The following is a 15,940-nucleotide window of genomic DNA, read 5'->3' as shown; positions in this document are numbered from 1 at the left end:
AAAACCCAAATCCACGGAGGGAGGGGAGGCAGCGCACAGCCACCGCGCATTTAATGCTCCGGGGGGGCGGCGTGGCCCCCTCCGCACCCCAAAACCCTGTCGGCCTCAGGCGGGGGGGTTTTCCCCCCCCGGCGGTGGCGGTGGCGGTGTCTCCGTCCCCGTGCCGTCCCCAGGGTCCATGCCCAGGACCTGGCAGCCCGGCAGCATCTCCTCCAGCAGGATACGGACCAGCCCCGGGCTGGGCACCCGCACCCCTGCCACGTCCAGGCGCCGGAGCTCCCTGGTGGGGGGGGTGTGGGTACAGACAGAGATGGGGGGGGGGAAACTGGCACCGGGTGGGGGGATCCCCGTGGTCCCGTCTCCTCACCGGAGGTGGTGGAGGGTGGCCAGGCCCCTCTCGGTGACGCGGGGACACCGAGCCACCGACAGCTCCCGCAGGCTGTCCCCGAAGACGTGCAGCCGCCCCAGCGCCCAGTCGTCGAGGTGGGGGCACCCGCTCAGGTCGAGGTGCTGCAGCCGGGTCAGTGGCACTGGGGAGGCAGGAAGGTGGTTTGGGGGGGGTCCCTAAGGGGTTTTGGGGGGGCGGGGGCCGGGGGGGGGCTGTCCTGGGGCTCACCCAGGTTGTCCAAGCCGTTGTAGTTGAGGGGGGTGCCGCTGAGGTCCAGGGCCACCACGGGGACGTCGCGGAGGCGCAGCACCTCAGGGCGCCAGAGGCTGTCCGGCCGGATCCAGCGTTCCTGCCCCTCAAATCTATGGGGTGGGGGGGGTGGGAGATCAGGGTGAGGGCCCCCCCACCCCGGGGGGCAGCCCCGAAGCAGGGCAGGGGCTCACCTGACCCCCCCACCGCAGGACAGGGTGAAGACGGCGGCCGCCACGTTGTCACCGTAGGTGTCCCTGAGGAAGCCGCAGTACCTCGGGGGGCAAGAGCAGGGGTCTGCCCCTCTGCCTGTGCCCCACATATGGGGGCCGGATTCAGCACCCCCCCCCTCACACCCCACAAGTAGAGGGGCCCCAATCCAGCCCCTCTGCTCCTGCCCCACACATGGGGGACCCGACCGAGCCCCTCCACCCGCGCCCCACAAGTCGCGGGGGCCCCAATCCCGCCCCTCTGCCCGCACCCCACAAGCAGGGAGACTGACCCAGCCTCTCCGCTCCCACCCCACAAGTGGGGGGGGGCCCCGACCCAGCCCCCCCACCCCCTACAAGTGGGGGGGCCCCACGCACGCGTTCTTGCTCCGCAGCCGGTTCCGCTGCAGCCGCTCTCCCCAGGCCACCGCTGCCTCCACCTCGTAGAACCACCGGCCCAGCCGCTGCAGCAGCCCCCCCGCCGCCCCCCGGCTCTGTCCGGGTGGGGGGCGCGGGGCGGGGGCCCCCCGACACCCCAGGACCTGCGGGGCGGGAGCAGGGCCGCCTCAGCCCCTGCCTCAGTTTCCCTCCCATGCTCCCAAACAGGCTCAGGAGCCGCCAGCCGAGGGGGGAGTCACAGCAGGATTTAATTGGGGGGGGGGCAAAGCTGCTCCCCAAAGGGGGGCACACAGGAAAATTGGGGGACACACACACACACACGGCCAGGCCGGGTCTCATCCTTCTGCCTGCGCCCTGGGGTGCTGGTGTGTGTCCCCCCCCAAGGCCCCGCTCTCCAGGGGTGCCAGGTGGGGAGGGGTCGCAGGGGGAGAAAGGCTTTTAGGGGGAGGGGGGACTGGGATAGACACACACACACCCCCCATTTGCGCTGGGTCGGGGGGCCCAGCCGCCCAGGCCTGCCCCCCTCTTTAGGCCTCGGGGGTCCTGCGGAGGGGGCACAGGCCCCCCCAGCCCCCCGGGGGTCCCTGGGGTCCCCTCCCCGCTCCCCTGTCACTGTGGGGGGCCCTCGGGGGGGTGGGTGTGTGTCCCCCCCCCCAGGAATACGTCTCCAAGGCGACGGGCGGGCACCACCTACCGCCCTCAGCGCCGCCATCTTGGACGCGTCACGTGACAAGCCCCCCAGTATGCTCCCTCCGCGCATGCGTGGCAGAAATACCGCCCCGCCGCTCGTAGCCCCGCCCTCTAGCGCCATAGCCACGCCTGCTTGAGAGCGTAGCCACGCCCACAAAGTCCATAGCCACGCCTGCTTGATAGCGTAGCCACGCCCACACAGCCCGTTCAGTGTCGCCCCCTGGCGGTTCGGGGGTGTGATAGGGGGCAGGAGGCCTGGACCCCCCCCCGGGGGGGTCATGGGGTCGGGGGGGGGGACAGGACGCCTGGGGTCCCCCATATTGAAAGTGGGGTGAAATTGGGGGGGGGCAGGACGCCTGGGGGTCCCCATATTATTGGTGGGGTGAAATTGGGGGGCACGACGCCTGGGTTCCCCCGGGGGTCATGGGGGTCGGGGGGGCAGGACGGCTGGGGTGCCCCATATTGAAAGTGGGGTGAAATGGGGGGGGGGCAGGACGCCTGGGTCCTGTCCCCCCCCAGTGTGGCCGAGCAGCCTAGGGGTCGTGGGGGGGGGCAGAGGACCCCTGGGTCCCCTCCTCCCCCCGGGGACCCCCTGTCCCGGTGGGGTTCAGGGGGCGGGGGCAGCCATGCTGCCAGGCGGGCTGCGATGCGCTGCGGGCACGGGGGTGAGCTGGGCTGGCCCCCCCGTGTCCCCCCGTGTCCGTCTCCCCGTGTGTGTCCCCCCGTGTCCCCCCGTGTGTGTCCCCGTGTCCCCCCCGTGTGTGTGTGTCCCCGTGTGTCCCCCCGTGTCGTCCCCCTGTGTCCCCCCGTGTGTCCCCCCCCGTGTGTGTCCCCGTGTCTCCCCTGTGTCCCCCCCGTGTGTGTGTCCCCGTGTGTTCCCTCCCCGTGTCGTCCCCCGTGTGTGTCCCCCCGTGTCGCCCCCCGTGTGTGTCCCCGTGTGTGTCCCCGTGTCCCCCTGTGTCGTCCCCCCCGTGAGTGTGTCCCCGTGGGTGTGTCCTCGTGTGTCCCCCCCCGTGTCGTCCCCCCGTGTGTCCCCCGTGTGTCCCCCCGTGTGTGTCCCCGTGTCTCCCCTGTGTCCCCCCCGTGTGTGTCCCCGTGTCCCCCTGTGTCCCCCCCGTGTGTCATCCCCCCGTGTGTGTGTGTCCCCGTGTCCCCCCGTGTTTGTGTCCCCCCGTGTGTGTCCCCGTGTCCCCCTGTGTCCCCCCGTGTGTCATCCCCCCGTGTGTGTGTCCCCCGTGTCCCCCCCGTGTTTGTGTCCCCCCGTGTGTGTCCCCGTGTCTCCCCCGTCGTCCCCCCCCCGTGTTTGTGTCCCCCGTGGGTGTGTCCCCGTGTCCCCCCCGTGTTTGTGTCCCCCTGTGTGTGTCCCCGTGTCTCCCCCGTCGCCCCCCCCGTGTTTGTGTCCCCCCGTGGGTGTGTCCCCGTGTCCCCCCGTGTTTGTGTCCCCCCGTGTGTGTCCCCGTGTCTCCCCTGTCCCCCCGTGTTTGTGTCCCCCTGTGGGTGTGTCCTCGTGTCCCCCCGTGTTTGTGTCCCCCCGTGTGTGTCCCCGTGTCCCCCCGTGTCCCCCCCCGTGTGTGTCCCCCCTGTGGGTGTGTCCCCGTGTCCCCCCCCGTGTTTGTGTCCCCCCCGTGTGTGTCCCCGTGTCCCCCCGTGTCCCCCCCGTGTTTGTGTCCCCCCGTGTGTGTCCCCGTGTCCCCCGTGTCCCCCCGTGTTTGTGTCCCCCCGTGTGTGTCCCCGTGTCCCCCCGTGTCCCCCCCCCGTGTTTGTGTCCCCCCGTGGGTGTGTCCCCGTGTCCCCCCCGTGTCCCCCCTCCCCACTCACCTGGCGAGCGGCCCTCAGGGCCGGGGGGTCCCCGGGGCGGGGGGGGGCCATGTCAGCGCAGTGGGAGGCCCCCGCGATCAGCACCCCCGAGGGGCCCCCCCCCACGCTCAGCACGCGCCAGGGGTCCAGGGCGCCTGCGGGCAGCGGGGACCCTGGCACCCCGAAACCGTGTGGCACCCCAAAACGTGTGTGGCACCCCAAAATGTGTCACCCCGAAACTCTGTGTGTCACCCCGAAACCGTGTGGCACCCCGAAACACGCGTGGCACCCAAGCTGTGTCACCCCGAAACCGTGTGGCACCCCGAAATGTGGCACCCCGAAACGTGTCCCCCCAAAACTGTGTGGCACCCTGAAACCGTGTGGCACCCCGAAACGTGTGTGGCACCCCAAAACGTGGCACCCCGAAACCGTGTGGCACCCCGAAACACGCGTGGCACCCCAGCTGTGGCACCCCGAAACCGTGTGGCACCCCGAAATGTGGCACCCCAAAACGTGGCACCCCAAAACGTGGCACCCCGAAACACGCGTGGCACCCCAGCTGTGTCACCCCGAAACCGTGTGGCACCCCAAAACGTGTGTGGCACCCCAAAACGTGGCACCCCAAAATGTGGCACCCCGAGACGTGTGTGGCACCCCAGCTGTGGCACCCTGAAACTCATGTGGCACCCCAAAACGTGTGTGGCACCCCGAAACGTGTCACTCTGAAACTGTGTGGCACCCTGAAACTGTGTGGCACCCTGAAACACATGTGGCACCCCAAAATGTGGCACCCTGAAACTCTGTGTGTCACCCCAAAACTGTGTGGCACCCCAAAACGTGTGTGGCACCCCGAAATGTGGCACCGCAAAACGTGTGTCACCCTGAAACACGCGTGGCACCCCAGCTGTGGCACCCCGAAATGTGGCACCCCAAAACGGGGCACCCCAAAACGTGGCACCCCGAAACCGTGTGGCACCCCAAAACGTGTGTGGCACCCCAAAACGTGTCACCCTGAAACTCTGTGTGTCACCTCGAAACGTGGCACCCCAAAATGCGTGTGGCACCCCGAAATGTGGCACCCCGAAACATGTGTCACCCTGAAACGCGTGTGGCACCCCAGCTGTGGCACCCCGAAACCGTGTGGCACCCCGAAACGTGTCACTCTGAAACTGTGTGGCACCCCAAAACGTGTGTGGCACCCCGAAACGTGGCACCCCGAAATGCGTGTGGCACCCCAAAATGTGGCACCCCAAAACGTGTGTGGCACCCCAAAACGTGGCACCCCGAAACTCTGTGTGTCACCCCGAAACGTGGCACCCCAAAATGCGTGTGGCACCCCGAAATGTGGCACCCCGAAACATGTGTCACCCTGAAACGCGTGTGGCACCCCAGCTGTGGCACCCCGAAACCGTGTGGCACCCCGAAACGTGTCACCCTGAAACTGTGTCGCACCCCAAAACGTGTGTGGCACCCCGAAACGTGGCACCTCAAAACGTGTGTGGCACCCCAAAATGTGTCACCCCAAAACTCTGTGTGTGACCCCAAAACCGTGTGGCACCCCGAAATGTGGCACCCCGAAACGTGTGTCACCCTGAAACGCGTGTGGCACCCCAGCTGTGGCACCCCGAAACCGTGTGGCACCCCGAAACTCTGTGTGGCACCCCGAAATGCGTGTGACACCGGGAAACGTGTCACCCCAAAACGTGCGTGGCACCCCGAAACCGTGTGTCACCCCGAAATGTGTCACCCCGAAACTGTGTGGCACCCCAAAACGTGTGTGGCACCCCGAAACGTGGCACCCTGAAACGCGTGTGGCACCCCAAAAGTGGCACCCCGAAACTGTGGCACCCCAAAACGTGTCACCCTGCCTGTGGCACCGTTCTGTGCCACGCTGCGCCACGCTGTGCCATACTGGGCCAAACTGGGCCATACTGGGCCACGCTGTGCCACGCTGCGCCGTTCTGTGCCACGCTGTGCCAAACTGGGCCACGCTGTGCCATACTGGGCCATACTGGGTCACACTGTGCCACGCTGTGCCACGCTGCGCCGTTCTGTGCCACGCTGCGCCATACTGGGCCATACTGGGTCACGCTGCGCCAAACTGGGCCACGCTGCGCCACACTGCGCCACGCTGTGCCATACTGGGCCATGCTGTGCCATACTGGGCCATACTGGGTCACGCTGTGCCACACTGCGCCACGCTGCGCCGTTCTGTGCCATGCTGTGCCAAACTGGGCCACGCTGTGCCACGCTGCGCCACGCTGCGCCATACTGGGCCATACCGGGTCACGCTGTGCCAAACTGGGCCACACTGTGCCACACTGAGCCACGCTGCGCCACGCTGTGCCATACTGGGCCACGCTGTGCCATACTGGGCCATACTGGGCCACGCTGTGCCAAACTGGGCCACTCTGTGCCACGCTGCGCCACGCTGCGCCGTTCTGTGCCACGCTGCGCCATACTGGGCCACACCGCACCATGCCATGCCACGCCGCGCCACGCTGCACCGTGCTGCGCTACGCCGTGCCACGCTGCGCTGTTCTGTGCCACGCTGCGCCATACTGGGCCACGCTGTGCCACGCTGCGCCACGCTGTGCCAAACTGGGCCAAACTGGGCCACGCTGTGCCACGCTGCGCCGTTCTGTGCCACGCTGCGCCATACTGGGCCACGCTGTGCCACACTGCGCCACGCTGTGCCATACTGGGCCATACTGGGTCACGCTGCGCCACGCTGCGCCATACTGGGCCATACTGGGTCACGCTGCGCCATACTGGGCCACGCTGCGCCACGCTGCGCCACGCTGTGCCATACTGGGCCACGCTGTGCCATACTGGGCCATACTGGGTCACGCTGTGCCACGCTGTGCCACGCTGTGCCGTTCTGTGCCACGCTGCGCCATACTGGGCCATACTGGGCCACGCTGTGCCACGCTGTGCCATGCTGTGCCAAACTGGGCCACGCTGTGCCACGCTGCACCGTTCTGTGCCACGCTGTGCCAAACTGGGCCATACTGGGTCACGCTGCGCCACGCTGTGCCATACTGGGCCACGCTGTGCCATACTGGGCCATACTGGGCCACGCTGTGCCAAACTGGGCCACTCTGTGCCACGCTGCGCCGTTCTGTGCCACGCTGCGCCATACTGGGCCACACCGCACCATGCCACGCCACGCCGCGCCACGCTGCACCGTGCTGCGCCACGCCGTGCCGCGCCGCGCCGCGGTGGCCCGCGCCGCGCCGTACCGTTGACGAAGAGCACGCGGCCGGTGCCGGGGTGCGCGGCCCCGTAGAAGGCGTTGGTGAAGGCGACGGCGGCCCGGACACGTGCCGGGGCGATGCCGAAGACGTCGGCGCAGAGGCTGAGCTGCGCCCGCAGCGTCTGGAAGCGGGAGAAGGGGCACGCGGCGTCCCGGCAGCTGGGGACTGCGAACAAAGCGGGGGGACCCCGGTGACCCCCACCCCCACCCTGACCCCCACCCTGACCCCCACCCTTCCCGGCGCTCACAGAAGCCGAACTCGGTGCAGGTTTGGTAGAGCCAGAGCCGGCTGCTGGCCCCGGCCGTGGGGCGACGCAGGGCTTGCACGGCCGCCCGCCGCGAACTGGGGGTGCAGGGCAGCCCCCCGCGCCGCAGGGCCTGGGGGGGGGGGCTGGCTGCTCAGGGCTCCCCGAGCCCGGCGGCGGGGGGGCGGCGGGGGAGGGTGCCCGTGGGGTGCAGGAGGGTGCAGCGGGGTGCTGTGTCTGGGGTACGAGGGGTGCAGTGGGGTATGAGAAGTGCAATGGGGTGCAGGGGGTGCAAGAGGGGCAATGGGGTGCGAGAGGGGCAATGGGGTGCAGTGGGGTGCAGTGGGGTATGAGGGGGTGAAATGGGGTGTGAGGGTGGAAGTGGGGTGCAGGGGGGTGCAGGGGGTGCAGTGGGGTATGAGGGGTGCAATGGGGCGCAGGGGGGTGCAAGAGGGGGCAATGGGGTGCGAGAGGGGGCAATGGGGTGCAGTGGGGCATGGGGGGGTGCAATGGGGTGCAATGGGGTAGGAGAGGGGGCAATGGGGTTCAGTGGGGCGCAATGGGGCATGAGGGGATGCAATGGGGTGCAATGGGGTGCAATGGGGTGCAATGGGGTGCAGTGGGGCATGAGGGGGTGCTGTGGGGTGCAGAGGAGGTTGCAGCAGGGTGCAATGGGGTGCAGTGGGGCATGAGGGGGTGCAATGGGGTGCAAGAGGGGGCAATGGGGTTCGAGTGGGGTGCAGTGGGGTGTGAGGGGTACAGTGGGGTGCAGAGGGGTACAGGGGTGCAGTGGGGTATGAGGGGGTGCAATGGGGTGCAGGGGGGTGCAAGAGGGGGCAATGGGGTGCGAGAGGGGGCAATGGGGTGCAGTGGGGCATGGGGGGGTGCAATGGGGTGCAATGGGGTGCAGTGGGGCATGGGGAGGTGCTGTGGGGTGCAGGAGGGTGCAGCAGGAGTGCAATGGGGTGCAGTGGGGCATGAGGGGTGCCATGGGGTGCAATGGGGTGCAATGGGGTGCAGTGGGTTTCTGCAGTGGGGCATGAGGGGGTGCAATGGGGTGCAATGGGGTAGGAGAGGGGGCAATGGGGTGCAACGGGGTGCAATGGGGTGTGAGAGGGTGCAATGGGGTGCAATGGGGTGCAATGGGGTGCAGTGGGGCATGGGGGGGTGCTGTGGGGTGCAGGAGGTTGCAGCAGGGGTGCAATGGGGTGCAGTGGGAAGCGTGAGGGGTGCAATGGGGTGCAGAGGGGCAATGGGGTTCAGTGGGGTGCAGTGGGGTGTGAGGGGGTGCAGTGGGGTGCAGTGGGGTGCAGGAGGGTGCAGTGGGGTATGAGGGGGTGCAATGGGGTGCAGGGGGTGCAAGAGGGAAGCAATGGGTCGAGAGGGGCAATGGGGTGCAGTGGGGCATGAGGGGAGTGCAATGGGGTGCAATGGGGTGAGAGAAGGGGCAATGGGGTGCAACAGGGTGCAATGGGGCATGAGGGGGTGCAATGGGGTGCAATGGGGTGCAGTGGGGCATGGGGGTGCTGTGGGGTGCAGGGAGGGTGCAGCAGGGTGCAATGGGAGTCTGATGGGGCATGAGGGGTGCAATGGGGTGCAAGAGGGCAATGAGGGTGCAGTGGGGTGTGAGGGGTGCAGTGGGGTGCAGAGGGGTGCAAGGGGTGCAGTGGGGTATGAGGAGGTGCAATGGGGTGCAGGGGGTGCAAGAGGGCAATGGGGTGCGAGAGGGGCAATGGGGTGCAGTGGGGCATGGGGGGTGCTGTGGGGTGCAGGAGGGTGCAGCAGGGTGCAATGGGGTGCAGTGGGGTATGAGGGTGAAATGGGGTGCAAGAGGGCAATGGGGTTCAGTGGGGTGCAATGGGGCATGAGGGGTGCAATGGGGTGTGAGGGTGCAGTGGGGTGTGAGGGGTGCAGTGGGGTGCAGTGGGGTGCAGGAGGGTGCAGTGGGGTATGAGGGGTGCAATGGGGTGCAGGGGTGCAAGAGGGCAATGGGGTGCCGAGAGGGGGCAATGGGGTGCAGTGGGGCAGCAGGGGGGGTGCAATGGGGTGCAATGGGGTGCAGTGGGGCATGGGGGGTGCTGTGGGGTGCAGGAGGGTGCAGCAGGGTGCAATGGGGTGCAGTGGGGCATGGGGGGGTGCAATGGGGTGCAATGGGGTGCAATGGGGCATGGGGGGGTGCAATGGGGTGCAATGGGGTGCAATGGGGTGCAATGGGGCATGGGGGGGGGTGCAATGGGGTGCAATAGAGGGTAGGAGAGGGGGCAATGGGGTGCAACGGGGTGCAATGGGGTGTGAGAGGGTGCAATGGGGTGCAATGGGGTGCAATGGGGTGCAGTGGGGCATGGGGGGTGCTGTGGGGTGCAGGAGGTTGCAGCAAGTGCAATAGGGTACAGTGGGGCATGAGGGGTGCAATGGGTGCAAGAGGGGCAATGGGGTGCAGTGGGGTGTGAGGGGTGATGGGGTGCAGAGGGTGCAAGGGGGTGCAGTGGGGTGCAAGGGGTGCAATGGGGTGCAGTGGGGTGCAAGGGGTGCAATGGGGTGCGAGAGGGGCAATGAAGTTGCAGTGGGGCATGGGGAATTGCTGGGGTGCAGGAGGGTGCAGCAGGGGTGCAATGAGGGTGCAGTGGGGCATGAGGGGTGCAATGGGGTGCAGTGGGGTGCAGTGGGGTATGAGGGGGTGAAATGGGGTGCAAGAGGGGGCAATGGGGTTCAGTGGGGTGCAATGGGGCATGAGGGGTGCAATGGGGTGTGAGGGGTGCAGTGGGGTGTGAGGAGGTTGATGGGTGCAGTGGGGTGCAGAGAGGGTGCAGTGGGGTATGAGGGTGCAATGGGGTGCAGGGTGCAAGAAAGGGCAATAGGTCTTGGTGGGGCATGAGGGGGGCAAGGGGTGCAGAGGGGCAATGGGGTGCAATGGGGTGCAGTGGGGTGTGGGGGTGTGAGGGGTGCAATGGGGTGCAGGAGGGTGCAGTGGGGCGTGAGAGGGTGCAGTGGGGTGCAATGGGGTGCAGGAGGGTGCAGTGGGGCGTGAGGGGGTGCAGTGGGGTGCAATGGGGTGTGAGGGAGTGCAATGAGGCAATGGGGTGCATGGGGTACAAGGGGTCAGAAGGGGGTGCAATGGGGGCGCAGGAGGGTACCGAGGGGCCCAGGAGGGTGCGAGGGGTACAAGGACCCCCCCCACACCCCCAACCTTGTTAACCGCAACGAGCCGGCGGTACGGGGAACCGCGGCGGCCGTCGGTCATGGCCCGGCAAAGCGTGGCCACCGAGTCACCGGGCCGGTGGCCGTTGTACTGCACCGCCCCGGCGAAGACGTCGGCCACGTTCTCCGCCAGCAGCTCCCGGTCCCCCGGTTCCCGGGGGGTTCGGCAACAGGAGAAATCCCACGCCACCCCCGCCAGCCGCCGGCCACGCAACCGCCTGTCCAACGCCGCGAAGGCCGCTGCCACCGCGCCCAGGCACTGCCGGCATGGACGGGGGGGTCCCACCGTGCACCCCAATATCGTGGGGTCCCCCTTCAACCCCCTTTTGGACCCACCTCTGGGGACCCCCCCACTGTGGGGCTGGAGAGGGCGGCCGAGACAACCTGTGGGGAGATGGGACCCGAGGGGTTAATGCTGCCCCGGTTGGCGTTCGGGGGGGTCTGGGGGGGGTCCGGGGGTTTGGGGGGTCCAGGGGGGTTTGGGGGGCTCACCCGGTTGTATCCGGCGAAGTCAACCTGAGCGCGGACGGGAGCGGACGAGGCGACGGCGGCGGATACCAGGTGGGGAAACTGAGGCACGGGGTCACCCCCCCCCCAGTGGGGCCACCGGCCCCCCCCCCCCGCCCCCCCCCCGGGGTTGGGGTGGGGGGACGGGGACACCCAAGCACCCAGCCCACCTTGAGGCGCGCCCAGGCGGCGAGGGCGCCGGCGTAGGACCCCCCGAAACAGACCCAGGTGTGGTTGGGGCTGAGGCCCCACGCGCTCGTGACGTGGAGCCGGAAGGCGGCCAGGTCGGCCAGGCTGCGGGGAGGGGGGTGGGGGGTGGGTGAGGGGACCCCGTGTCTGGGTGCCCCCCCGAGCCCCAGCACCCCCAGCTCACGCCTGCTGGCTGGAGAGGAAGCGCAGGTCGGGGTCCCCGCCCGGCCCCCGGCTGCCCCCGTAGAAGCGATGCTCCAGCGCCGCCAGCAGCGCCCCGTGCGCCCGCGCCAGCTCCGCCACGTGGCCTGGACACGGAGACGGACATGGACACGGACATGGACACGGAGATGGACATGGACATGGACACGGACATGGATATGGACACAGAGACAGACGGACACGGACACGGACATGGACACGGATATGGACACGGAGACGGACACGGACATGGACACGGAGACAGAGATGGACACGGACATGGACACGGATATGGACATGGATACGGACACGGACATGGACACGGAGACAGAGATGGACATGGACACGGACATGGACACGGACACGGATATGGACACGGACATGGACACGGAGACGGAGACGGACATGGACACGGATACAGACACGGAGGTGGACACGGACATGGACATGGAGACGGACATGGATATGGACACGGAGACAGACACAGACACGGAGACGGAGATGGACACGGAGATGGACATGGACACGGACATGGATATGGACACAGAGACAGACGGACACGGACACGGACATGGACACAGACATGGACACGGATATGGACACGGACATGGACACGGAGACGGATACGGACATGGACACAGACATGGACACACAGGCGGACATGGATATGGACACGGAGACGGACACGGAGACGGACACGGACACAGACATGGACATGGACACGGACATGGACATGGATATGGACACGGATACGGACACAGACATGGACACGGAGACAGAGATGGACACGGACACGGACATGGACACGGAGATGGACATGGACACAGATACGGACATGGACACAGAGGCGGACATGGATATGGACACGGAGACAGACACGGACACGGACACGGACACAGACATGGACACGGACATGGACACGGATACGGACACGGATGTGGAGACGGACATGGACATGGACACAGACGTGGACACGGACACGGATTCGGACACGGATACGGACATGGACACGGAGACAGACACAGACATGGACACATCCTCATCCCCATCCTCACCCCATCCCATCCCAATCCCAATCCCACCCCAGCCCACCCCATCCCAATCCCATCCCATCCACCCCAATCCCATCCCAATCCCAATCCGAATTCCAATCCCATCCATCCCGATCCCACCCCAATCCCAATCCCATCCCAATCCCAATCCCATCCCAATCCCATCCCATCCATCCCAATCCAATCCCAATCCCATCCCAATCCCAATCCCAATCCCCTCCATCCCAATCCCAATCCCAATCCCATCCATCCCAATCCCAATCCCATTCCAATCCCAATCTGAATCCCAATCCTATCCCCCATCCCAATCCCAATCCAAATTCCAATCCCATCCATCCCGATCCCATCCCAATCCCAATCCCACCCCACCCCATCCCAATCCCATCCTAATCCCATCCCAATCCCAATCCCATCCCAATCCCATCCCCCCATCCCAATCCCAATCCAAATTCCAATCCCATTCCAATCCCATCCCAATCCCAATCCCACCCCACCCCACCCCACCCCATCCCAATCCCATCCCAATCCCAATCCCAATCCAATCCCATCCATCCCAATCCAATCCCAATCCCATCCCATCGCAATCCCAATCTGAATCCCAATCCCATGCCCCCATCCCAATCCCAATCCAAATTCCAATCCCATCCATCCCAATCCCATCCCAATCCCACCCCACCCCACCCCATCCCAATCCCATCCCAATCCCAATCCCACCCCACCCCATCCCAATCCCAATCCCAATCCCACCCCCCATCCCAATCCCATCCCAATCCCAGTCCCACCCCACCCCACCCCATCCCAATCCCAATCCCAATCCCACCCCACCCCCCATCCCAATCCCATCCCAATCCCAATCCCACCCCACCCCACCCCATCCCAATCCCAATCCCAATCCCAATCCCAATCCCACCCCACCCCCCATCCCAATCCCATCCCAATCCCAGTCCCACCCCACCCCATCCCAATCCCAATCCCAATCCCATCCCAATCCCAATCCCAATCCCAATCCCACCCCACCCCCCCATCCCAATCCCATCCCAATCCCAGTCCCAATCCCACCCCCCATCCCAATCCCATCCCAATCCCAGTCCCACCCCACCCCACCCCATCCCAATCCCAATCCCATCCCAATCCCAATCCCAATCCCACCCCACCCCCCATCCCAATCCCATCCCAACCCCAACCCCACCCCCGCCCCGCCCCACCCGTACCCCTGCTCAGCACCCCTGGGGCCATGCCGCTCTCCCCCCCGAGCAGCAGGAAGATGGGCCCGGCCGGCCGCTGCCAGAACTCGGGGTTGATCCAAAACCGCTGCGAGAAAGGGGGGGGCCGGGGCTGCGCTCCTGCGCGTGGGGGCACACGCGTGTGCGCACGCGTGTGCCACACGTATGCGACGCATGTGCCCCCCCCCCCCATTACCTGCCGGAGGCTGCGTCCCTCCAGGCGGTTGAAGTGGTCGAGGGGCTGGAGCAGGGACCCCTCAAGGGGGGTCCCCCCGTGTCCCCCCGCCGCCGCCCGGCTGGGGGCTGGGGACACGCGTGTCACGAGTGCGGCAGGGCTCAGCCCTGCCCGGCGCCCCGCCGGGGTCCCGGCGGCCCCACGGGGGGCCCGGGGGGCTAATTGGGGTCCTGGGGTGCTAATTGGGGTCCCAGCACCCTAATTGGGGTCCTGGGGTGCTAATTGGGGTCCCAACACCCTAATTGCGGTCCCGGGGCACTAATTGTGGTCCCAGCACCCTAATTGGGGTCCCAACACCCTAATTGGGGTCCTGGGGTGCTAATTGGGGTCCCAGCACCCTAATTGGGGTCCTGGGGTGCTAAATGGGGTCCCAGCACCCTAATTGGGATCCCGAGGTGCTAATTGGGGTCCTGGGGTGCTAATTGGGGTCCCACCACCCTAATTGGGGTCCTGGGGTGCTAATTGGGGTCCCAGCACCCTAATTGGGATCCCGGGGTGCTAATTGGGGTCCTGGGGTGCTAATTGTGGTCCCAGCACCCTAATTGGGATCCCGAGGTGCTAATTGGGGTCCTGGGGTGCTAATTGGGGTCCCACCACCCTAATTGGGGTCCCAAGACCCTAATTGGGGTCCTGGGGTGCTAATTGGGGTCCCGGGGTGTTAATTGGGGTGCTATGGCCCTAATTGGGGTCCCAGGACCTTCACTGGGGTCCCAGCGTCCTCACTGGTGTCCTGGGGCGCTAATTGGGGTCCTGGGGCGCTAATTGGGGTCCCAACACCCTAATTGCGGTCCCGGGGCGCTAATTGGGGTCCCAGCACCCTAATTGGGGTCCCAACACCCTAATTGGGGTCCTGGGATGCTAATTGGGGTCCTGGGGCGCTAATTGGGGTCCCAGCACCCTAATTGGGGTCCCGGGGAGCTAATTGGGGTCCTGGGGTGCTAATTGGGGTCCCAACACCCTAATTGCGGTCCTGGGGCACTAATTGGGGTGCCAGCACCCTAATTGGGGTCCCAACACCCTAATTGGGGTCCCGGGGGGCTAATTGGGGTGCTGTGGCCCTAATTGGGATGTCAGCACCTTCATTGGGGTCCCAGCGTCCTCACTGGGGTCCCGGGGTGCTAATTGGGGTCCCATCACCCTAATTAAAGGGTCCCCAAGGCCCCAGCTGGGGTCCCACAGCCCTGCTGGGTCCTGCGCTGGGACCCCCGGCCCCTCCACCCCCCACGACCCCCCCCAGCCCCCCACGACCCCCGCCCCCCCTCACCTGCCTCCATCTGCACCAGCAGCAGCAGCAGCAGCCGGGACATGGCAGGGCCGGGGCACCGGGATGGGACGACACCGGCACCGGGATGCACCGGGACACACCGGGACCAGCACCGGGACCCACTGGGACACACCGGGACACACCGGGAGCAGCACCGGGAGCAGCACCGGGACTCACCAGGGTGCACCGGGAGATGCACTGGGATGCACCGGGACACACCGGGAGCAGCACCGGGGACCCACTGGAACACACCGGGACACACCGGGAGCAGCACTGGGACTCACCAGGGTGCACCGGGAGATGCACCGGGACACACCGGGAGCAGCACCGGGACTCACCAGGGTGCACTGGGAGATGCACCGGGATGCACCGGGAGCAGCACTGGGATGCACCGGGAGAAGCGCCAGGACACACCGGGACACCCGGGAGCAGCACCGACACCCACCGACACCCACCGGGCTCCGCTCGCTGCTCTTATGGGATCCACAGACCCATCGTGGCGTGGGGGGGGAAGTTTCGGTTTCCCTTGTACCGGGAGGGGGGTAGGGGGGTGCTGGGGAGGCCGTGCACCCTCGCACGCGTGTGCAACGGGCGGTGCACCCCCAAACTGCGCGTGCAAGGGGCCGTGCACCCCCAAGCTGCGCGTGCAAGGGGCCGTGCACCCCTGCATGCGTTGCACACCCACCTGCGGGGCCCCTTGGCTTGTGCAAAGCCCCCCCCCTCCCCCCCCCCCCCGTGTGCGTGTGCAAGGGCCCACGCAGGCCAGCGCGTCCCCACGCCGCGTGGCGTCGGCACCGGCCTGGACACGTCCCTGTCCCCGTCCCACCCGGGGGGGGGC

General features: G+C 66.9%; 2 protein-coding genes across 3 annotated transcripts; both read right to left on the bottom strand.

Moving 5' to 3' along the window:
- Positions 1-20: 20 nt before the first annotated feature.
- Positions 21-2,012, bottom strand: DMAC2 (distal membrane arm assembly component 2). Of its 2 annotated transcripts, XM_072848810.1 has the most exons (6): positions 1,940-2,012; positions 1,225-1,388; positions 832-912; positions 617-750; positions 368-530; positions 21-280 (listed from the first exon to the last, which is right to left on the bottom strand). In XM_072848810.1, the coding sequence occupies exons 1-6, from the start codon at positions 2,003-2,005 to the stop codon at positions 106-108; spliced, it is 783 nt and encodes a 260-aa protein (XP_072704911.1). In that variant the 5' UTR covers positions 2,006-2,012; the 3' UTR covers positions 21-105. The 2 variants fall into 2 exon arrangements, with proteins under 2 accessions (XP_072704911.1, XP_072704912.1); XM_072848811.1 differs by lacking the exon at positions 832-912.
- Positions 2,013-2,046: 34 nt separating this feature from the next.
- On the bottom strand, positions 2,047-15,145 carry PRSS16 (serine protease 16). Its single transcript, XM_072848719.1, has 11 exons — positions 15,103-15,145; positions 13,592-13,723; positions 11,312-11,435; positions 11,109-11,232; positions 10,924-11,001; positions 10,768-10,815; positions 10,449-10,690; positions 7,237-7,331; positions 6,975-7,154; positions 3,754-3,887; positions 2,047-2,064 (listed from the first exon to the last, which is right to left on the bottom strand). Exons 1-11 carry the CDS (start codon positions 15,143-15,145, stop codon positions 2,047-2,049), a joined length of 1,218 nt encoding a protein of 405 aa, XP_072704820.1.
- Positions 15,146-15,940: the final 795 nt, after the last annotated feature.

Source organism: Ciconia boyciana, chromosome 33, assembly GCF_034638445.1.
Source record: "Ciconia boyciana chromosome 33, ASM3463844v1, whole genome shotgun sequence".
NCBI lineage: Eukaryota > Metazoa > Chordata > Aves > Ciconiiformes > Ciconiidae > Ciconia > Ciconia boyciana.
Note: the sequence above shows the minus strand (reverse complement) of the source record. Positions and strands in the feature narration are given on the sequence as shown.

Coding starts and splice junctions, on each gene's coding strand:
- DMAC2 (XM_072848810.1), bottom strand. CDS start 2,005: ATGCGCGGAGGGAGCATACTGGGGGGCTTGTCACGTGACGCGTCCAAG. Junction 1,389..1,939: donor AGATGGCGGCGCTGAGGGCG/GTAGGTGGTGCC, acceptor CCCGCCCCGCAG/GTCCTGGGGTGTCGGGGGGC. Junction 531..616: donor CAACGGCTTGGACAACCTGG/GTGAGCCCCAGG, acceptor CTGCCTCCCCAG/TGCCACTGACCCGGCTGCAG.
- PRSS16 (XM_072848719.1), bottom strand. CDS start 15,145: ATGTCCCGGCTGCTGCTGCTGCTGCTGGTGCAGATGGAGGCAG. Junction 11,233..11,311: donor TTCCTCTCCAGCCAGCAGGC/GTGAGCTGGGGG, acceptor CCCTCCCCGCAG/CCTGGCCGACCTGGCCGCCT. Junction 3,888..6,974: donor CCGCGTGCTCTTCGTCAACG/GTACGGCGCGGC, acceptor CGCTGCCCGCAG/GCGCCCTGGACCCCTGGCGC.